Below are 22079 nucleotides of genomic sequence, written 5' to 3'. Positions count from 1 at the left end.
TATGCAGACGTCTCGAACGTTGAGCCGGCCTCTTGTACGTGGTGTCGGATTGTAGAGGATTGAGGCTGGATTGAGAATGAGTCTGGGGAAAATGTGAGACAATGCAAGTTTTGGAAAAGAGAGTTGGACTGCAAAGGAATGTGATGTAGTTGATGGGACAAGACAATGGTTGAGGTCCGAGGTTGTCGTTTTTTGGCTGTTTCGTTTTCTGGTTTCAAGATGGAGAGGAAGAGGTGGGTTTCGAAGACGACGTTGAGATGAAGATATCGAGGATCTATTGCGAAAGATAGGAATGTCTTTGGTCGATGAATGACGGGAGATGTCGGGTGTAGAGTGAGATTGACTGAACGGAGGCTGGTCGCGAGATACCGACTACCTATACCAACCAGTATACCTATCGTCGACCCTGGATGCGCCGTCGGTCGGATGGGGTGGTTGAGAGCTGTAATCCAAGTTGGAGAATGATAGTCCGAGATATCCAACCTACCAAACTGTTCGGATCCCAACTAACAGCTAACGTTGAATTAAGACGTAATACTGATTATTGACGGAGCGGAAGGATTGAGCAGGAGCACCTAGAAAAAGGTAGGTTGAATGAACCGAAAGATGCGAATGATCCAACTATCGAGACTCGTAAAGGGAGGGTAGCGAGAGCTTCTTTCTGTGACTGATGTAATTTTACCCTGGCCGTGATTGATCCCTCCTAGGCGGTTTGCTCTTTTGTCTTCGACGTGACTGCTTTCTGCAAAGTGTTTCTGACAGTGGTGGATCCGAGTAGCAGTAGTGATAATGTTCCAACGAACTCCGTTCGACGGGTTGGTACAAACTAGGGTAATCAAAGGCAAGCTGGCGCTACTGTGGGATGAGATCACCAGGTTGATAGATGGCTACTGCAGAACGACGCAGAGGTACGTATGATATGAGAGGTAATGGGTGTTACTGTAAAGTTGGCTTGTTGAGACTACCCCAAAGTGAGATGTATCGAAGGATAGGATTAAAGGTTATATCGCTCAACGTACAAGTTGGATGGATGTTTCGGAGAGTGAATGTGATTCTCACCGCACCGTACAGCGCAGGCAGCTTGCTTGCACCGCGCGACTGCTTTTCCTTTCGTTTCCGTCACATCCCTCCCTCAGGGTAAACTGTTGACACACACTCCGCTTTCCCTGTACCGACCTTGCCTCCAAACAAAGAAGGCTGAACCTTGCACTTCCGGGGCGTATTTCAACGTTCCATGCCAACAGACCCAACTCGTGAGATCTATCATTTTGTCCATGTGAGATGGTACATGCACAAGTTCAAGCCAAACCCGTCCTTATGCAAAGAAAGAGATCTACCGAAGATCAAAGTTGCCGCCTGGCGTTTGTGGTTCAACTTGTCCCATGTCCCATCCCTTTGCCCATCGCTACCGTCATTATAATTACTCTATTGATCGCTTCCACTCCGAGGATGCAAGGTCTTTCTTTTCCCTGCATTTGATGTGGAATGAACGAACATTACATTCCTTAGCTTGACCAGCCCCCGGTCTTACCTGTATGTTCCTTGAGGGGGGTTGTCTCATCCCGCCGGAAACCCGGATACGTACCAAGCGGGAGTTGTAATGCTTACGCACATTTCCTTTCCAGTAGTCATCGGACCGAGCGCAGAAGGTCTACCAAGATGCATGGATCCGTGCGGACGGTCTCTAGACAACGTACTCCATGACCAGTTGGTTGCTCGTCAACCAACCTCCATCACTTACTCTGTTCGACGCGTCGCCGTTTGTGACAGAAACAACGATTATAAAACTCCGCAGCGACACAGATCAGCTGCTTCGTGATCGGTCAGCAAGTGACATTTGCTCCGTTTCAACATTACAATAATAACCCTGCACTAAAGAACAAGTCATTCTCACGCTAGTAGCTTGTTAGTCATGACGTCGTTCGCCGTGTCTTGCAACCTTGTTTCATGTTTTGTCTGACTCTCCGTCCCATTGTCTCTCTTCAGAGATCGAGAAATACGCTCTACAGCATCAATGACTGATAGACTGTTGCAGCATGTAATAAGACCGCAGCATGACCGTGAGGCACGACCCGGCACGATGTATGACGAGAAAAATACTGCGATATGATATCAACACAACACAACATCCAAGAACGCGTCAACAACGCGCAAAATAAAGTGACGCTTGTCCCACCAAACATGACATATCCTTTCGGAAGGTCAATCGTTCATCAACGAGGACGGACGAAACATTACTCTCCACTAACTAATGTGTCCAGCCCATCTCCGTAGGTCCGTAGGAACGAGCACTAAGCTATGCTATCATAGCCATGGTGAGACGCCACTGAAGTCATATGCATATGCATATACATGGCTTGATTCAGTAGTTTAGTCCGAAGGTAACTCATAGTAGATAATGACGATCGAATCTCTTGATGCACAGGCACGGTGTTTGCATACCGACTGTTCAATGACGGTCCGGTCCAAAGGACGATTCGAGATGTAGACTGGTCGGCCGTGCAATGTTTACGAGTCGTGCGCCACGATCGAACAAGTTGTAATCGGGGTCATGTTTGTCGATAGAGTTCGGGTTGTCGGAGTGCCGGGTTTGTCTATTATAGATTCGCCTTATCTCTCCGCTTCCGACCCAACTCTCGACCCCGATGTTTCAGCTTCAGCTGACCTACGAAGTGCTGGTTTGAGGTTTATAGTTAGATCATCGCGTCAGCTTTTCAACCTCGGGCCCAGCTGTTCAACCTCTAGCCACGACTGTGCCCGCGCTTGCGAGGTTTTCCATGCTATAAGATACACTAAGGCTACATGACTGAATGCTCCCGTGTGTTCCTCCTCGTACTCATCGTCCGACACAATCTAGCAAAGCGCCTCGGAGGGCTACGCCAATGACTCCTTACTCTCGAATCTCTCGACGAATCTCGTCCCTTCTCTTATCTGCGACACCCTAATACTCCTCTCGCCTTCGCTCTCACCCCCACTTGACCCATCATCATCCCCTCGACTGTCCCCTGCTCTCAAGTAACTCTGGCGTTCTTGTGCTCCTTGACCAGCTCCTATATCTAAGGAGTCCACACTGGTCTGCGAACGATGGGCATCGCGATATGCGATCGGACTTAACCTCGAGTCATCATAAGGATTATCGAACGGGTTTTTTGAGATGGACGAATTCGATTCTTGTCGCGATAATAATCGTTCCTTGCCTTTCCCTTTCGATTGGGCCTTTGTCGGAGTCGAAAGTAACGGCGTAGGACTGACAGGTCTTGCTTCCCTAGTCGAATTCACATTCACCCAACCTCCTTCTCCTGCTTTAGTAGCGGTAGCAGCCGCTGGAGGACTATCGTCCTCGCCATTACTATACATTGGCATATCCCATTCTGAACTTCTCTGTCTCGCATACACGGGTCGTGTGAATCCGAATTTGGACGCTTTGGGTGTGCGTTCTTCCGCCGTATCGGCATAAGGATCATTTGACGTGGAAGGTCGAGAGAACGATAATGATGGGAGGGGATTGTGTGATCGAGTTCGTGTGGCGTCATTTGAAGATTTTGGACCGATTCGACGACGATAGCGATTCCAGAAGTACACGCCGGCAAATAGGGAGACTAAAACGACTATGGCGATACCCTAGAAGGAAGTATAAGCTGTAATACTATGACTCTAACGGGACTTCGACTCACCGAGATGAGACCAATGAAACCTCCAGTCGATCCAGCGCTAAATCAAAGTCAGCTTCGTCTTTGCATCGGTGCAGATGAATATCCACTTCGACCCACATCTGCGGTTCCTTGCCTGTCCCATGCCATTTAGTGGCCGTACTACTTGGTGGTCCGGGAAGATACTACACTCCAAGTGAGACGGTTTCAATAAGTGAAACAAGGAAACAAGCTTACAGAAGTGGGATCTGAGACATGCGAGATGACAGTGTCAGCTTCCATTCCTAATCATTCCTGAAGCGGGAGTATCGTGGATAGCAGAAAACAGCGGGATGGAGGGGATGGGTACACTACTCACGGGTAGCAGTGGTGGTGATACCCTGTCCGGAACCTCCCCTTCGCTCAATCTGCGACCCCTCTTCATATCCTCGCAAAAACCACAATGTCATCTTGATCGCATCGGACAATGAGTAAGGGATGTTGTCTAACGATGGTTTCGAATGATCTGCGTGGTAGTGTAGGATGAACGATATATTTCCGTTGGTGCTGTCTCCGACGACGCGGTCAACGTCATGTGCCTTCTTTTGGCGGAATGCTCATGTTCAGTGCTTTCCGCCGCGCGTATAAATAGCTTGGTACCCACGGGAGCAAATTCATTAGGCATGCGGATCCAAAATCGACGCGTTTTGTCTGATCTTCTTCGACAAGCAATCTAATCAAGCTTGCGACTTGCACCTTGCACCTCGATACACCTTGGTCACAACGACGTTTGACGCCATTCAAGTTTAGTACGGACCCGTCTCCGATGGGAGAAAGAGATGGTGATTCGGTCTTACATCCATGAAGTCGATGTTGCTCACTTATGCCTCGAGGATTGGAGCGACATCCTTTGCCATCAACGGTCCGTGTGTCGATACTGACTTGATCAACGTGGATCTGGAATCGAGTGACCTCCCTGAGATGGAAATGATTTGTGTTCGCTGCGACCGTTATGGGATCAAAAGGAGGGTCTCCTGCACGAGTCCGTCAACGGCCCGCCCCACATTGCCATACTGTTGGGGCGGAATTCGATGTGATGATCAGCGTTCAACGTTGGGATCAGTGCTCGGCGAAGGCGGAGCGTTCACCGAAGACACCCGAGCGACAGGCCAAAGTTGACGATTGCGCCCTCACCACGTTTGTTCTAATGTAACAGAGTTTGCCCGCGCACTGATCGTCCCCATGCTCCAAGTGGAAGGTGGTCCGTGCTCAACCTTCTCGGCAAGTGATGAAGAACAATGCCACCTCGCGCAAAAGTGTGAACGCCTCATACAACCTAGGATATTATTGCATCATGTTACTGATCCTACTGAATAGCTACTCAGAGGTGCATCTCTCTCACTGTAGGCGGATTCATTCGACTTTCGTAGGGTTACTACGCAAGGACAGGAAAAGTTGTTTCCATCGTGGTTGTGACCAGAGTCACCCAACGTCATCGTGGCCAACTCACCGGACCTGACAAACATCCTTTGCCTCAAGGCAGAGATCAACTCTTCTGAATCAGTTCCCACACCTCCCCCTCACAATGATCAAAGCGAGCAGAACGTACGCCCTACCTCGGTTTTGGTTTGTTCTCGACTCGGTCTAGTTCTGCGCACGACGTGTTTGAACTCGCGTCGAGGAAAGACGGTGTGGGACAGTGATTGAGTTACGGTATATTCTGATAGGGTGTGTTGCGATCCGCATTAAACATCATCCCCAAAAATATCGACCACTGCGAACATCGTATTGTTAATTGTGTCCCGTCAAGTTGTGAGCTGTAAGACTCTTGGTTTTCAATCACGCTACCGTTGTATTCACCCACCTGACCTCATAGCCTCACGACGCCTTGTCAACAAGACTTACGCTAAGGAGGTTACGCCCGAGACATAACAGATCCTTGTTCACCGACGCCCACGCTAAGCTCCACTCACTGTGTTTCTGGTGTCTCAACCGAGTGTGTCCAAACATCATTCTGTGAGTTTCATAGTCGACACTATCTGTCAATGTCGCCGAGGTGTGTTCGAAATGAGTTTGCATAGTGCACTGTAGGCTGACTTTGTCTCGATCCACAGAACGTGTTCAACACCGCGTTTCATCCGCTTCCACACGTTCCCGCACCCACCTTCAACGGTCACGCGACAAATTGAATCCTGAAACAGACCGATCTACAGTCCTTCTACCATCATCGAAACGTCACGGCAAACAAAGATGACCTTCACCACTCTACCTTCTTACGATACCTTTCCAATGCTTCCCACATATAATCTGTTCGACGACCCATTCGTCTTCAGGGACGCTACTTCGAGCACTTATGAAAAGGGGGAAAGCAACTATCATTTGTTCGATCAAGGTATGCTGGAGTCTCTTCTGAATAGGAATAGGACAAGTAGGACAAGTACGAGTACAAGTACCACGACATACGGTAGTAGACCAACTTCGTCTGGATTGAGCGAAAGAGATAGGTGAGGTGTCATGTCCCGATCCAAGTGTCGCGATACTATAATTCCAGTGCATCGTCCGACGTGAAAGCTGATATATCACGTTCACTTCACTCAGACTTGAGACGCTACATACTCTCCATCGAGCAGTGCTGGGCGCAGGTTACACCGATACCGTCACTTCGCACCTCGCGGCGGTCCACGCAACAGGTCGACGGAGCAAAGTTCTTGACGTCGGAACGGTGAGTCGACAGCCCCATCCATCTTGCTGTTGCATGCACAGCTGACGAGATCGTGTGACTGAAGGGTACTGGTGAGTTTGTATATCTGTGACTTATGTATGTGGCACTCAACACGTTTTGCTGACGACTTCCCAAATCATCGTACCACTCTCTACGTGCTTTACCCCGAATGCTACAATCTCGTTCCCACTTTGGCACTGCCACCACCCCAATCTGGACCATTTGACGATCTGTCCTCGTCCACACACTGTCTCCTCGATCTTACCCCACGATTTGCTGGGAATTCCGCTTACCGCAGGAGTGTGGGCTATGGATCTCGCCAATTCTCAGCCATACGCAGATGTGTTGGCAGTGGAGTGAGTGTGACCAAGTCCTCAAACCACAAACGCCCTCAGGTCATAATAACCCATTCTAAGGTCTGACTAGATCCCGCATGCTGACATCCCGTACTGGACTGTAGTGTCGATTGGTCGATGATATCAAGAAACCGATCGAGGTACGGTAACATCGACTTTTTGACGGTCGGTGCGTAATGCTACACTACCTTCAGAACGATTCCACGCGGAAGCGAAGCTGACACTTTGTTGTCTCTACAGACATCACAAAGCCCCTTCTGTGGGAAGCAGAGACATTCGGTGAGCTACCGTGCTCCAATGGTCTTCCATGGCCACAAAGCTGACCTTCCATTTGATAGATGTTATTCACGTCAAAGAGATGTCACTCGAGATCCCACAGTATGAGGATCTTCTGCGTAGATTAGCTGTCTTCCTCCGTCCGGGGGGTCTGTTGGTGCTCATTGAAAGCCAGGCAAGCTTCGTGAGTGATATCCCAGTCAAGCTTCGCCCTCCAGTTCGCAGAATGCGCTCACTGATAAGTACACTGTGTACAGGTTTCATTGACTGGACATGATCTGCCAAGTCCGATCCGACAATGGGAAGCTTGCGTCGACGAGGCGTTCTCAGCGCGAGCAAGTTAGTGTCTCGTCAATATAGCTGACTGTGAAGCAAGGGAACTGACCAAATCTATCGCAGTCGACAAATCAATCCCCAATAATCTATTGCATATTGTCGACAATTGCGGCATTTTGTAAGTCTCCATCGGACTCAGAGCTTAGAGCTAATATGAGTCACCGCACAGCGCTTCTTCCCCTATCGCAGGGACTGTTCGTATACCCGTCGCTCGCGCGACGAGGAGTGATCCCGCCACTCTCGCTCGAGCGGGTCATTTACACCCACAAGTCTTGGCTGCCAATCTTCACCAAATGCTTCCCACTCTTGTGGATCACTCGTATCCTTCCGCTCAGCTGGAGACACTCCTCGAGGAGTGTTTGGAAGAGGTGAGAGGGCGAACTTGCACGGTGTACAGCTTGGGGAACGAGGTCGCTGATCCTGTTTGATTAGCTTACGAAATCGAACACGAGCTATTATCAACGACTTTTCGCCGTGTTCGCTTACAAAAGGGCTTAAGCCCGCACCCGCCCCAGTCAGCCGTCACCATCGTCAACAGTATCATCCCCACAACGCATATTTCAACGGACACTTTTTGCAACTAGTTGATGCTACTACTTTCATTTCAATCTCCACCCATTCGCTCTTTCCCCCCTCCCCGCCTAGTCACCCCTACAGTACCACGGCATCAACTTTCGCCTATTAGGAGATCATTGATCATTTCTCTTCCATGGCAAATTGTCGAACTTTGGTGCTTGTGCATACTGTAGTACATTGTCCATATTCGCTCGTTATCATCTCCAGTACATTTTAGATATATTTCACCTGCTAGGACGAATCTTGGACATTCTTCCCTTGACTCAGTTAACGGACTTTATCCACGCCGGAACGCAATGTCCGCGCGCTTCCATAGACACTTGCCAGCTCGATAGATAGATTGTAAAATATACAACATGCATTTTCTTTCTTTCTGCACTCTGCCGTTCTATCTGATGACTTTACCAATCAAGCCTTCTGTCTGAGCTTCAGGACTTTGGAATACGACCGCTCGACCGGGGTACGTAGCTCGAGACGAAGGGACGTCGACAATCAGAGAAAGAAGTGTGAATTGACCAGAGGCGTTCTGCGAACGGACGAAGCCAACAGATCAGCAATGATCCAGTTGGATTCTTTACACCGTTCGAGTGGTCTTGCGCGGATCTACTCACCTTGACATATTCCGCTCGAACTTCACCAATCTTATAAGTCCCTGCCGGGGGTAACCCTCTTGTCGAAGTTGATCCTCGTCCAGAACCACTACTTCCACCTGCGGTTGATCTCAAACTATTCGTGAAACCACCTAACCATCTACCCAACGTTCCCGTCTGCTGTTGTTGTTGTTGTGCTTGTACTTGACTTTCCTTCCCCGCCCTTGATACACTTTGTACTGATGTTCCATCGTCATCTGTAGAAGACTCGGAAGGGGAAAGTAATCCAGCATATCTCAAACCTTCTCTGCCGAAAGATTCGACAGATCTCCAACCTCGTTTGATCCAGCCCATCGGCTCAGGCTCGTCTTTACCCCGCCCGTGGACCCAGAATGTGAGTAGGAGATGCTCCCGACCAGAAGTAGGGTGTTGGATGAACGTATGGGGGATTTGGGGTGTACCTCGCACCGGAGAGGAAGAGTGGGGTGAGTGAGTGAACTTGAGTGGAGGTAGGAGGTGCGGGTTGAGCTGTGGTGCAAGCAATAAAATCACTAGTCAGTACTGAGTTTGATAGGTGGAGGACTTGGCGGGGCGGGCTTAGAGATGAACGTAATGTTCGAGACACCTTTCGATCGATGGAGCCCAATAACGGTCAAGGATCCAACGGTTGCCAAGGGAGATGACCGCCCATCGCACTCACAGCATCAGAAGCTCGGATCATGTCCACCGCTTGGGAATACAACACCGATGGTGAATTCGTTGCGAACAGCTCAGTCGTAAGTGCCACGGTGAGGATGACGAAGAGTGCACCTCCGACTAGGATGACGGTCAAGTTGCCTGTTTGTTGTGTTGTACGGACCACTAAGTGACCATGACACATGGATTGTCAGCATTGTACAATCGATTTACAATTCGTTGTGTGCAGAATAAAAGGCCCACACAGGACGGAGTAACACATCCAGCCCTGCTGCGAATCTTCGAATGGATCACTCACATTTCCCACCTAGACCCAAGTCTGACCATCTCTTCCAGACCTTTCTCCTCCCACTCGGTCCCACACCAAGTGGGAAAGGTCCCACCGATTCTTGTCCTCCCGCAGACTCATTAGCAGATCTCGAAGCTGTCGAGCCTAGTCTGTTGAGCAAGTCAGAGGTCGCTTCGGCTCTACTGGGGTGTGCCGTTTTGTGATCTGGTGAAGTTGAGGAAGAAGAAGAGGTGGAAGATCGGTGAGTTGCATAGCTTCGAACGGCAGGAGCAGTCGCAGGAAACGATAGTCGGGGAAACCACGCGGTATTGGCAAGCGGTCGAATTTTCGAATGGGGCAGAGCGTTGAGCAGAACTCGCAAGGAAGTGGTAGGTCGACTCATTGTGTCGATGTCTGTATGGAGGTACTCGAATCAACAGTTCAGATGTGATGCAAGCTGAATATGCATCATTGCATTGTACTGATGTATCTCGAACGCTCACCATCCCCGAAAGTGGAGGTTTTTTCTCTCATTTACTAAAATTGATCCCGTCGCCACGCTTTCAAAATCGCGTCTCAGGTGTGTCTAATCCCAAAAGTCGCTATATCATCCTCAACCTTCCTCAGTCTTCTACTCATCCACTCATATCACTACCCAACCTCAAGACGTAAAGGGAAGTGAACAAAATGGCAGCGACAATGTACCAACGTGATCCACGAGCTGTAAGTAGCGCCTCTTTCCCGTGACTGTATCAACGCAAATTATGTTCGCTGACATTCTGTGCTCGCTGTTGCTAGGGCCTCTTTTTGGGAGGTACAAGAACGAGCGGTGCGGAAGTGAGAGATGCGAATGGTGAGTAATGCACAATCAGCTACCTTGTTGTCGTACGGCGCAGACAGCTGATACGTGATTCACTGCTAGTCATGGCTTGTCAAACGGTTTCGAACATCCTCAAATCATCTTTGGGACCTGTCGGGTGAGTCGTCGAACTGCCATCGAACACTTTACCGAAATGTCGTGCTGAAGGTCTCATCTCTCCTGTAGTCTCGACAAGATGCTGGTGGACAATGTCGGAGATGTGACAATCACCAACGATGGAGCTACCATCCTCTCATTGCTCGAAGTCAACCACCCTGCGGTATGTTTCACAATTGCTAAATGACATCGCTACGTTAAGCTGATCGCACCTTCCTTGCAGGCCCGTATCCTCGTTTCCCTCGCCACGCAACAAGATAAGGAGGTCGGAGATGGTACTACTTCAGTCGTTCTTCTCGCGTCAGAGCTATTGAGAAGAGCAAACGAGTTGGTCAGGAACAAGATCCACCCTACTACTGTCATCACTGGTTACAGGTGAGTCGCCGACTTGCTCGACCAGAGCTTGCTCCGAGCTGGTTCGCTGACGAGATCTGGTGCAGACTCGCTTGTAAGGAAGCGTGCCGATTCATGGCCGACCAATTGTCCACCAAGGTCGACAAGCTCGGCAAAGACTCTCTGGTCAACGTCGCCAAGACCTCTATGAGCTCAAAAATCCTTGCTGCGTGAGCTGATTTCTCCATGAGGTCTGTGAATTAAGCTGACAACTACGTATAGTGACGACGACTTCTTTGCTCCTCTCGCTGTCGAGGCTATGCTTGCTGTGAAGACCATCAACGCTAAGGGAGAGAAGAAGTACCCTGTCAAGGCTGTCAATGTCCTCAAGGCGCACGGAAAATCTGCTAGGGAGAGTTTCATGGTCAAAGGTTACGCTTTGAACTGTACCGTCGCCTCGCATGGTAAGTGCCGCATCTGCCGTCTTAGTGCTTGACCCAACACTGATGACCCTTTCCTGCAGCGATGAAGCTCCGTGTCACCAACGCCAAGATTGCATGTCTCGATATCAACCTCGCCAAACAGCGAATGCACCTCGGTGTCCACATCACCATTGACGACCCTGAACAGCTCGAAGCTATCCGAGCACGAGAGTCAGAGATCACCCTCGAGCGAGTGCGAAAGATCCTTGCGACCGGTGCCAACGTCATCTTGACCACCAAGGGTATCGACGATCTTTGTTTGAAGGAGTTTGTTGAGGCTGGGGCTATGGCCGTTAGAAGATGTAGAAAGGAGGATCTCCGGCGAATCGCCAAGGCTACAGGAGCCTCTCTCATCTCTTCTCTCGCCAACCTCGAGGGTGAGGAGACTTTCGAAGCCTCCAGTCTCGGTTACGCCGACGAGGTCGTCCAGGAGCGAATCAGTGACGACGAGTTGATCTTGGTCAAGGGAACAAAGATCGTTAACTCTTCATCGATCATCCTCAGAGGTGCAAACGATTACATGCTCGACGAGATGGAGAGGGCTTTGCACGATGCTTTGTCCATCATCAAGAGAACACTGGAGAGCGGAAGTGTTGTTCCCGGTGGTGGAGCGGTGGAGACGGCTTTGTCAATCTACCTTGAGAACTTTGCAACAACTTTGGTGAGTACGAGTGTGTGTCCTTGTCTGTATTTATCGCTGACAACATTGTCATTTTTACGTTACCAGGGCTCGCGAGAACAACTTGCTATTGCTGAGTTCGCCTCCGCACTCTTAACGATCCCCAAAACCCTCGCCATGAACGCCGCCAAAGACTCTACCGATCTCGTCGCGAAGCTCCGAGCATACCACAATGCCGCCCAAAACGCCGCTCTTACCGACCCGAAACGAGGACTCATGTTCTACGGCTTGGACCTCTTGAACGGTGAGGTGATTGATAATCGACAAGCGGGGGTTTTGGAGCCTACGATAAGTAAGATCAAGAGTTTGAAATCTGCTTTGGAAGCCGCTACGAGTTTGTTGAGGATAGACGATAGTATTCAGGTCGCACCGGAAAGAAGGGAAGAAGTGGATGAGCATGGTCATTAGTATTAAGATTACATTACAGACAAGGAGAATGCAGAGCATAATGTGCATGTGCATGATTCAAGGTGTCTATATACAAGGGGCAACAATTGATCGGCACACGAGACAACTCGATGTCAAAGAAGACTAGAAAACAGTACCATCACTGACAATGTCAATTGGAGCTACGAATAAACGTCAGTGCTGCAACTGATATAAGCATCCAAAGACACTCACGTCCACCGCCAGCTCTCTTCTCCTTTGCAATCTCACGTCCACCTTTCCAAGTGGCTGCCTCAAGTACTTGTGCGAGGCCCAATACATCAGGCGTGACCGACAACTTGGAACAGAGCAGCTCGTGAATCTTGTCACTGCAGGCGAAGATCAGCACAGCTTGGTAGAGATATGTCGTGGCGGGCTTACAGAGAAATGACGGTCAAGGCTCGCCATTCGATGACTGCAGGATGGGAAGGTTCGAGCACAGGTGGTTTATCTTCTCCGTTCGGGTATGCGTTAGCGCCCAGGGAGTCGGGCTTGATCATCAATGCGCCGAGATCGACCAAAAGACCTCCATTTCGGTACTACATATCAGATTAAAATCAGTTATCGGTTCGCAATGGTTGGTCTGGCTCACCTCTGGAAGACCTGTCTGACCTCTTCCTCTAACAACTTTCCACCCTGCTTCACTCTCAATCGCCTCAACTAAAGAATAACACAACCACTGTGTCAACTTGTGAAAGGGGACAAAATCGTCTCCTTCCTCTCGAGGTGATCCTGCCCCGTCGAGCGATCTGGACAAGGCAGCGCAGGGCCATGCGTCGCCCAGAAGTTGGTCCGGGTATGAGGGAAGGGAAGTTCGGGCTGGCCAGATGGGAAGTAAGAGGTCGAAGAGAGTTGACCAGAATTGGGAGAGGGGGAGAGTGGAGTTGGCGATCAAGGGCTCAAAGTAGGCTGAAGATCACACCAGTATGGTTAGCTTGATTGTGTTGGAGAGCCGAAGGAAAGAGGGCAAGCTTACTCAACAGGTCACCAGGTCGACCAGTCGCCACGAGATCAGGACGATTGGACAAAGCGTCGCCCAGCTTGATGAGCAAATTGCAACGACCTTCCAGTCCAGCCATGGGGTTCGAATCGGACACTTGGAGGTGTTTGGCCAGTAACTCGGGAGTAAGGTTCTTTAGACCAACGGCTAGAAAGACCCATTCCATCAGTCCCAACATCAAGGTGTACTACCGGTGAAGTATCAATAACTCACCATCCACTTGGAACTTGTTCTCCTTGTTACTTGAAAACAAGCCTTCTATGAACATATGATAACTCGCCACTGCCAATCCTTCACTTCTCCCACCTTTCCAAGTGGTCTGTCCATTCTCGTCGTTTGTCTCGGTGTACGACCAAGCTGGACCCGCTCCAGCGTCCAAGAGGACAGAGACGAGATAGAGGTCGATGAGTGCGCCAGCTCGAGCGAGAGGCTGGGAGGTCGGCGGGAAAGAGGGGTTGGAAAGGAGGGTTGCGATTCGGTTGGAGGAAGGAGTGATGAAGTGGTTTCGTCGACAGTGGGCTGTGGTCAAGTCAGTAGGTGGATGCTCTCTAGGGAGGATAGCAGAGAATGGCTTACGAGGAATCTTGGCATAATCTGTACCAAAGTCTCTCTATCCGCAACAAGGTATATTAGCTGCTATCATGAACAGAAGCGCTACTGTAACTGCGACTGACCTCGATAATCTTAGCACAGTAGTCGACCACATCGGCTAATTTCGCTTCGTCAAAGACCCAATGATCAAGTTTGCCCTCCTTTCCGAGATTGTAGACTTGGGTAGAGCGATCTCGGACCGCTTCGAGAGAGCGGAGGTAGATGATGATAGGAGGGGTAGCGGATTTGTCTGACATCGTGTTGGTGATTGTGAGCGGTTGGGAGTGCTAATGCGAGCTGTGTTCGAGCTGAGTCATAAGTAGCTGTTAGGTATTGCCGAAGAGGAGGATCATGTGGTAGAAAGGGAGGACGTTGGATGAGCTGACACCTACTGGGAAGGTGTGATATCAAGTACAGCTAGCTCACTACGAAATGTCCAATCTACGATGCTCGTGGTTGAAAGGAAGCGCGAAGACGAAAGATACAAGTATATGAACGTGTGTTAGACGAAAATGTAATCAAACAGGTGAGCTAAAGCACTGTGATTCTGTCTCGTTACTTCAACGTGAGTCGCAGGACAGATTCAAAATGTCCCTACGTACTGTAACTATCTATCTCCTCTTCGTCGTTCGTCGTTGTTATCGTTTATGGTCATGGGCGAGTTGTGATAAGCTGGTCCGATATCAGTGGACAGTGACAACTCTCCCGATTGCTTCGGATAACAGATCTAATCTCATCCGAATTACGTAACCCAGCAACCAAGATGTAAACAATTTGATTCCGTACTCGTTCACTCGCGTCACGTCGCGTGGAAAGAGGACAACGTCGAAAATCATGTCGGAATGCAATGTTGTTGTTGTTGAAGTTGTTAACACTGTCTCACCGTCGATACCATCGCATAACACAAGCAGTCTGTTGGCGTTACACTAGGATAGTACTGTAGGTACGGGCTGTTAGACAAGGACATCATGTCTAATCGACCGCCATCCGCCATGTCGTCAAGCTCGCATCGAGTTCGAACGAGTTCAACGCCCACGACAGTCCGACCACCTCTCGAACAATTGGTATATTCCCTTGTCCCCTCTCTCGCTCCACCACGGAGTAGTAATAGTCGGATAGACCCGAAATCTGGAAGGACATCAGCTGCTAGCTCCAGACCTGTCAGTAGGGCAGACGATGATGTCGAAAAGGAGAGGAAGGAGAGAGTGAAGGAGTTGATGGAATGGTGTGAGGAAATCATGGAGAGGTGAGCGAGCGTCAGCTCATCTGGAGGCGGTGGATAAGACTGGAGACTGTGCTGATGGATTGGAGTGGCTGTAGTCGTCTGCCGTCGTCGACACCGCTGTCCGCTGCAACGCTGCCAGATACAGCTAAGCGAATGTTGATGCAGAGCTCGAAGGGCGATGAGAGTGGATCGGAAAGAGCTCTTCGTTTCAATGGAATATGGAGCAAGCTTGAGCGAGGGGTGAGTCCGCTCAAGTTTTCCTCTGGATATGCTTGATGCAGGCTAACCGTGCTATTTCGATCCAGCGGCTCTTATCATCCCCCTCACCACATCTCCAATTTTTGCTCTCCCTATCAGCCTTGAACCCAACCAACCAACCCATTCGATCAAGCGCTCCTTCGACTTCGACAAGCGCCGCACGGTCTATGCCTCCTCCTCCTGCACCTGCTACTTTCTCTTCTACTCAGCCAAGCTCTTCAAGACAACCACTGGTGGAGACACAAATGCAGAATCTCACAGTTGCAGATTTCAGTGGAAAGGGAAAGAGTAAAGCGGATGTCCTGAAAGCATGGCGAACAGCCAAATGTAAGTCATCTTGTCTTTGACCCAACTTTGTTATGCTGATAGTGTATATAGCACAACCACCCTTCCCTCCTCATTTACTATTGCGAGACACCCTGTATCTCCTACAAGGTATTGATGGGCGATTCGTTCGATTCGCATTAGCACCGCCGAAGGAGCAAAATCCGTACCTGACAGACAAAGGAAAAGCCGGGGATGGTGCCGGATTCCCATTAGGGAAGGATGGAGCGGCTGCCGTGATCGCCGAAGGAACTGGGGAAGAGGGCGAGGTCGTTGGGATTGAGATCGTAGCGGATGAGGCAAAGGTGAGCTAGCCAGAACTAGACGTGCCCCACCTAATCCTTCAGCTGACAACTGTTTCTCCAGGATGGATATATATCGCAACCGACAAGAACGATATTGATGCAGTTGTCCGAGATGGGCATGTTATACCGCAAGATCACCGAATTCATCAACTCGAGACAGGCCACAGAAGGAAGAGGAGGAATGACAGAACAGGTTAGCTGTGATTCTTCCATCCGTTTGGGACAGAGCTGAGCTGACACGCTTCCTCATGTATAGAGTCTGTGTCACTTCTTACATCACGAATTGTCAGAGTATCATCGATTGCTTGCGGTTCTGGAATCACAGATGAACTTGACAGCACCGACGGATGAGGATAAGCCAGCAGAAGGAGCAGGTTTGACGCTGATGCGCCTGGGATTGTGGACTGAGGAGATGAGATTGAAGCTGCGGCAAATGGCAACGGTTGTCGATGAGGCGAAGGGTGAGCCGTGGTGTACAGTTGCAAGGGAATGTGCTGATCAAGTTCAATAATAGTTGCCCATGGAGGTGCTCTGGTATCGAAAATACACTCACACACCCGCCATGGCGATCCTCTGATACGCAAATTCACCGACCAGATCCTAGAAGATGTATGTTTATCCTGCACACTTCTTGTCATGGGTGTACGCTAATTCGCATTCAGGTGTCCAAACCTTTCTTCGCCACACTTCAACGTTGGATCTTTTCCGGCGAGCTACATGACCCATTCCAAGAGTTCTTCGTCCAACTCAACCCCGAAAACTCATCACTCCGCGATGGCCAAGCGTCGCCCGCTGGTGATATAGGTTTTGAAGGAGGGATTGATGCTGCGGGCGGACAAGAAGAAGCTCATAAAGTGTGGGAGAAGAAGTATGTCTTCGTCAGGGGAATGGTACCTGGTTTCGTGAGCGAAGACTTTGGAAAGAAGGTGAGTGTGCTTCGAAGCTTTGACGAGGGCCTATGCTGACGAGACGTGCAGATCTTCTCCACTGGACGAAGTTTGAATTTCATCAGATATACTTGTCAGGATAGTGACTGGATCGAAACACAGGCAAAGTTAGCCAACGCTGGACGAGGTCAGTTGGCAGGAGTCAATTGAGGGGAACCAGGGCTGACTTTGTGTACCTTGCAGCTCTCAAATACAGCGACTTGGCTGGTCTTGAACGGTCTATTGACGACGCATACTCCATTGCGAGTCAGCGATTGCTGGAGATTTTCTTCGACAAGTTTGTGCTTATGGAACACCTTCGCGCTCTCAAGTCGTATCTCATGCTTGGAGCTGGAGACTTTACCGAGCTTTTGATGGAAGCCCTGGCGTGGGTGATCTTCCACATTTACTTTGTAGATTGAAGCTGAACTTGGGTCCCTCAAATAGCCCTCGACTATCTAAACCTGCTATCAGCTTATATCGTCATCATCTCACGTCCGATCTCGAATCCGCCATTCGCGGCTCGAATGCGCAGTATGACTCGCCTGACATCCTCCGTCGTCTCGATGCGCGAATACTGGAATACTCGCACGGCGAAACGGGCTGGGATTGCTTTGCACTCGAGTACAAGGTGGAAGCGCCATTGAATGCGGTGCTGGACGCTAGGGCGATGATTGAGTATGATAAGCTGTTCAATCATCTTTGGAGGTTGAAGCGCGTCGAGGTGGCTTTGACGCAAGGGTGGATGAGGGTGACGAGTGGGTCCAGATTGTATGAGCGAATACCTGGTGAGTGCACGAGCTCGATCCGAGTCCAAGTACCCAGAGCACAACCTCTCAAGGAAGCAGATCGGCTTTTTCGGCCAGTGACCATCGGTCGCTTGATGCTAATATGTACGCTGTCCTTCAGGACTCAACAACGACTGGCATCATTGTAGGATAGTCCAAGCCGAGATGGTCCATTTCCTCCGTCAAATCCAAGCATTCTGTCAACTCGAAGTCATCGAATGTTCATGGGCTGCATTCGTCGACTTTACTGAGAAGCGAGAGGGTGACTTGGATAGCTTGATCTCAGCGCATAGGGAGTATCTGGATAGGGTCGTGAGGAAGGTCTTGCTGCTGAGCTCGAAGAGGGACAAGGAGGTAAGTAGCGTTCAGTTTTACCTTGCAACGCAAGTTGGCTTGCAGAGTTCATCGACGTTGGAGACGCGACGCTGATGTGCTCGTCACGTAGGAGGTCTTGCTGGACGCTGTGCGTGATGCACTCGATTACATCCTTCAGTTCCGGGACGCTACGGTGAGTTGTCGTACTCTCCCGAGTGTGGAAGAGTAACTTGAAACTGACACATGGCTCACAGGACGATTTGTATGGCTGGTCTTTGGCGGAAGCGACGAGGTTGGATCGAGACCGAGATGCAGAGAGGGTGAGTAAGAGTAGCGGCGCAGCTTCTCCTGCGTCGCATTGTCGTGAATCAGATCCGGCATTGGTTCAATTACAGAAGTACACGAGCTGACCCGGGTTTCCACGTCCGAAGGGTTTATACACCGCACCAACCACCGACTCCCCTTCACGATCGTATGAGCAACTCTCTCAAATCCGAACTCGTGTCCGAAATTGCTCTATCAACTTCCAAGATCGAGTCGCTTCAATCTGTCATATGGCAGGCAGTCATAGTGATTTGGATGTGAGGTTCTTGGCAATTCGAATAGCATTTAATGGTCATTATGGGTTAAGAAGGAAAGATAAGTCTTCGTCTGCTGGAGGAGGGGGAGGCGGAGGGTCGAGTTCGACAAGAGGGACAAGGGGGTAATCAGGTCAGGTCGGGACGACCGAATGGCTCTGGAGCTTACGTCGTGGTCATTGGCGTTGATGGTTTGATGAATTTAGGCTATGCGGTATAACTCGTCGTAAATATCAAAGGTGCTTTACATCAAATGTCATCACGTTGGCTGAGAGGCAAATGTCAAGTACGATCTATGCGTCAAAATATCAAACTACAAAACTACCAAAAATGTCTCTTCATCGTGATCCACTTGCGCATCGTAAGAAATCACAAGCACAAACTCCTCGAACCTGACAAATCATTCTTCTTCCCCTCGAGAGAGGAAGAAAAATGAATGCCAGTTTTCGTCGAGAGAGTCACTAAGGAAGAAGGTTTTGTTCTGCCGATAGCTGTGACATCTACAGCGTAAAAATTGGCTGTAGACGTGTCTAAGCTCGGGTTGGGAGTGGGATGGATATGGGATGGATGAGGGCAAGAAGGGGTGTACACATATAGTGAGTGTCAGGCAAGACGAGTACGGTAAGTGTGGTGAGAGGCAATCCAGCAAGGCCGGTGAGATGAACGTCACCTGAAACGTATGCTCAAAACGTATGTTCCTCCAAGAGATTATCAGTATACGATCAGCTATGTCTCCTTCGCCAAAATACAACAAACCATCCATAATGTCTTCTTCTATACTTTCTATACTTATTACACCTTTCGTTTGATCATCCCACTCATGAGATCAAAACTATTCCCATCCGGCTGGAGATCCACGAATTGCGTCTGTGACGACGCTGTTCTACCTTGTCCACCTCGAGTTGAAGAAGAGACGAATCGATCGTCTTCTCCACTATCGACGTTGCGGGAGTAGAGCTGTGTGAGACCCGACGAAGAGTGTGTAGGTCGTTCGGCAATAGGGACACAACGAAGTAATCCGTGGTCTGGTGTTATAGACAAGATTCGTAGTCGAGTATGAGGTTCGGTCGTAGTCAATGTGACTTCTTGGCCACTGTTGGATCATTTATCAACTGTCAGATCCATTTGGTCCAGACTTGCAAAGCAGAGACTCACGAATGCAACCACCTCCCGTGATACTCGTCCATGAACCCCTTGAATCCCTTCTCGTCCACAAACTGCTCCCATTTGGTATCGAAAGCAGTCATAATCTTTGCGAACGTGCCTTCCATAGTAGGAGCAGCTGGCAAAGGTCTGCTGGAGGAGCTCGACGACGCCTTCGCAGCGAGAAGCCCGTGGAGCTGAGATAACGATGTGGTGGGAAGAGCATTGAGGACATTGATACCGCAGCCTTTTGATTGTATCACGTCAGTCGACACACTAGCACTCCAGCTGCGTTCGCAATTACTCACCCACGACAATCCTCCACTTGCCGCCGACGAAGTTCGTGTTCACCAGGATACCACCCAGCTTTGCCTTGCCCTTCTTTCCACTTCCTACTTCCGTCCCACCGACGCCTTCTACCTCCGCGTAGATATCGTTTGGCCACTTGATCCTCACACCGAGTCTGCCATCGTCATCGACCGCTTCGCACACGGCCAAAGCCATGATGTATTGGATGAAGACCATTTTGGAGGCGAGCGATGCAGGGAGCTCAAGCATGATGGAGAACTGAAGACATCCTGGTGGGGACAGCCATATATTGGACCCTCGACCACGACCCGAAAGCTGGAAGGAGGCCAAGAAAACAAGAGGAGTCGGGAGGTGAGTGAGCAGTAGAGGATTGCTGAGTAGAACCGTCAGCAACAGTCCTAGCGTATAGGGTGACAGGTGACTTACCGGTCAAGCATTGTCTGCGTACTGGTCACCGTCTCTGCATATAGCAATAGATCACCCAGGGAACATGACTCCCCATCGACGCTCTTTCGCAAAACACCTGAGCGCCTTCCTGTCCCCTTTCTCGCGGCATCGAGTTCATTCCAGTAAGTCGTCATGTTGAACAGCGGTGTCCATCTCGGTGAGTATGCCACAGTGGAAGAAGGGAGGAGTATCGTCTTGGGGATCGAGTGGAAGTCTGGAGGTGAAGGTGGTTGTGGGGTAGTATCGGATTCAGACTCCAGCGACAACTTGTCAAGTGGTGGAGGATCGAAGACCGGTTGAGTGCGTCTCGCTTTGGCTAGCCATTGAGCGAGGCTCTCCTCAGATAACGATTCACCGGAAGATGTCTTCTCCAGGGAGCCAATCCGGAGCTCATCGTTACCATCTCGAAGAACAGCCCATCCTTCATCTTGCTTCATCTTCCCTTTCAATTCTGCCTTCGACAAAGCTTCCGCTGGCAGTTGCGATAAGCTGGGATGAGAGAGCATGAAAACGGGCGAAGGATGAGTAGGATGTAATAGCAATGCTGGATCCTCGTCTCCTTCTCCATGAACGATGGATGAGATTCCGGGCTTTGACCTGTGCTTTCCTGGTGGTTGAAGACCCAGTTGCTCGAGTACCTCTTCGACCCAGGCCACTCGCTCTTTATCACTTCGTTCGACCTGTTCCTTCTCTGGGGGATGTTCCAAACGAGCCATCGCATCTCTTGCGGGAGGATCGGACAATGGGTATTCCGGATGGACCGAACATAGAACAGCTCTGCCTTTGCCGGTCCTCGTAAGGACCGCAGCGACTGGTTTCTCGTCCCCGCTAGAAGTCGACGATGAAGGGTCAGGCTCGGCATATCGAGCGAGGATCTCGACATGCGCGGGGAGGGGAGAGGGAGGAACGAAATACCCTCCACCGTTGTAGTAGATATGGTCGAGGACACGATGTTGAGATGACGAGGAGGAGGAGGAGGGTTCGAGGAACAGTGTGATGGCTCGTGAGCCAGACTCGGAAGCGTACTTGAATCCAGGGAAAGTCGGTCCTACACTCGGTCCAGGGAAGAAAGCCTAGACGATTCGATATGATGGTCAGCTACATCCCCACTGCTCCTGTGTGACACAAGGTAGCTTACCAATTCTCTCGCTCCGACCACTTCCATAGGACCACCAATGTCAAATATCACTTCTTCCGCACCGAAATATGCCCCTGCACAAATACCTAGGTACCTTCCACCTTCTTCTACGTACTCCTTTATCCTCTTAGTGACCTTTCGTTTCGTCGTCAATTCCTCGACATAAGGTAGATCCCGCCCACCGGGAATGACAAACAATGCACAGGAAGGTTCCCATGGTTGTGAAGCTAGCACTTCGGGAGTGATGGGCTGGACTGTGTAATGCGGTAAGAGCAGCAAAGAGAGGGTGAGGATTGTGTGTGATAAAGAGAGAGGGGAGACACCAGGTCCAGAGTAGACCAGTACTTGGTGAGCAGAGGCAGAAGGGCCTGGCATACTGATAAGAAA

At 50.1% G+C, this 22079-nt stretch overlaps 7 protein-coding genes across 7 annotated transcripts; 3 read left to right on the top strand and 4 right to left on the bottom strand.

Annotated features, from left to right (window-relative positions):
* Nucleotides 1–2874: 2874 nt before the first annotated feature.
* Nucleotides 2875–4314, bottom strand: CI109_100946 (uncharacterized protein; the record flags this gene model as incomplete). The annotated part of the gene is made up of 6 exons (XM_032002598.2): nucleotides 2875–3621; nucleotides 3675–3711; nucleotides 3771–3835; nucleotides 3888–3898; nucleotides 4009–4231; nucleotides 4294–4314. 6 exons carry the CDS (start codon nucleotides 4312–4314, stop codon nucleotides 2875–2877), a joined length of 1104 nt encoding a protein of 367 aa, XP_031862937.2.
* A 1360-nt stretch (nucleotides 4315–5674) lies between these two features.
* On the top strand, nucleotides 5675–7817 carry CI109_100945 (uncharacterized protein; the record flags this gene model as incomplete). The annotated part of the gene is made up of 12 exons (XM_032002597.2): nucleotides 5675–5685; nucleotides 5831–6133; nucleotides 6228–6351; nucleotides 6416–6422; nucleotides 6650–6707; nucleotides 6812–6876; nucleotides 6948–6986; nucleotides 7046–7167; nucleotides 7241–7322; nucleotides 7383–7437; nucleotides 7489–7687; nucleotides 7752–7817. The coding sequence occupies 12 exons, from the start codon at nucleotides 5675–5677 to the stop codon at nucleotides 7815–7817; spliced, it is 1131 nt and encodes a 376-aa protein (XP_031862936.2).
* Nucleotides 7818–8283: 466 nt separating this feature from the next.
* On the bottom strand, nucleotides 8284–9852 carry CI109_100944 (uncharacterized protein; the record flags this gene model as incomplete). Its single annotated transcript, XM_032002596.1, has 4 exons — nucleotides 8284–8421; nucleotides 8507–9013; nucleotides 9186–9346; nucleotides 9480–9852. 4 exons carry the CDS (start codon nucleotides 9850–9852, stop codon nucleotides 8284–8286), a joined length of 1179 nt encoding a protein of 392 aa, XP_031862935.1.
* A 284-nt stretch (nucleotides 9853–10136) lies between these two features.
* On the top strand, nucleotides 10137–12327 carry CI109_100943 (T-complex protein 1 subunit alpha; the record flags this gene model as incomplete). The annotated part of the gene is made up of 9 exons (XM_032002595.1): nucleotides 10137–10172; nucleotides 10248–10302; nucleotides 10372–10426; nucleotides 10495–10588; nucleotides 10649–10800; nucleotides 10866–10988; nucleotides 11041–11222; nucleotides 11282–11901; nucleotides 11968–12327. 9 exons carry the CDS (start codon nucleotides 10137–10139, stop codon nucleotides 12325–12327), a joined length of 1677 nt encoding a protein of 558 aa, XP_031862934.1.
* Nucleotides 12328–12450: 123 nt separating this feature from the next.
* On the bottom strand, nucleotides 12451–14193 carry CI109_100942 (uncharacterized protein; the record flags this gene model as incomplete). Its single annotated transcript, XM_032002594.1, has 8 exons — nucleotides 12451–12488; nucleotides 12541–12674; nucleotides 12727–12884; nucleotides 12938–13254; nucleotides 13322–13492; nucleotides 13559–13864; nucleotides 13922–13955; nucleotides 14020–14193. The coding sequence occupies 8 exons, from the start codon at nucleotides 14191–14193 to the stop codon at nucleotides 12451–12453; spliced, it is 1332 nt and encodes a 443-aa protein (XP_031862933.1).
* Nucleotides 14194–14904: 711 nt separating this feature from the next.
* On the top strand, nucleotides 14905–18784 carry CI109_100941 (uncharacterized protein; the record flags this gene model as incomplete). The annotated part of the gene is made up of 15 exons (XM_065966868.1): nucleotides 14905–15182; nucleotides 15257–15401; nucleotides 15467–15746; nucleotides 15789–16048; nucleotides 16110–16241; nucleotides 16305–16509; nucleotides 16563–16657; nucleotides 16711–16974; nucleotides 17026–17122; nucleotides 17179–17362; nucleotides 17422–17762; nucleotides 17884–18116; nucleotides 18208–18270; nucleotides 18332–18397; nucleotides 18509–18784. 15 exons carry the CDS (start codon nucleotides 14905–14907, stop codon nucleotides 18782–18784), a joined length of 2919 nt encoding a protein of 972 aa, XP_065822940.1.
* A 663-nt stretch (nucleotides 18785–19447) lies between these two features.
* On the bottom strand, nucleotides 19448–22067 carry CI109_100940 (biotin-[acetyl-CoA-carboxylase] ligase; the record flags this gene model as incomplete). The annotated part of the gene is made up of 5 exons (XM_032002592.1): nucleotides 19448–19748; nucleotides 19811–20045; nucleotides 20107–20480; nucleotides 20534–21627; nucleotides 21693–22067. 5 exons carry the CDS (start codon nucleotides 22065–22067, stop codon nucleotides 19448–19450), a joined length of 2379 nt encoding a protein of 792 aa, XP_031862931.1.
* Nucleotides 22068–22079: the final 12 nt, after the last annotated feature.

This window comes from Kwoniella shandongensis, chromosome 2, assembly GCF_008629635.2.
Source record: "Kwoniella shandongensis chromosome 2, complete sequence".
NCBI classification, from domain to species: Eukaryota; Fungi; Basidiomycota; class Tremellomycetes; order Tremellales; family Cryptococcaceae; genus Kwoniella; species Kwoniella shandongensis.
The sequence above is the reverse complement of the archived record's forward strand: the minus strand, read 5'-3'. Positions and strand labels throughout refer to the sequence as shown.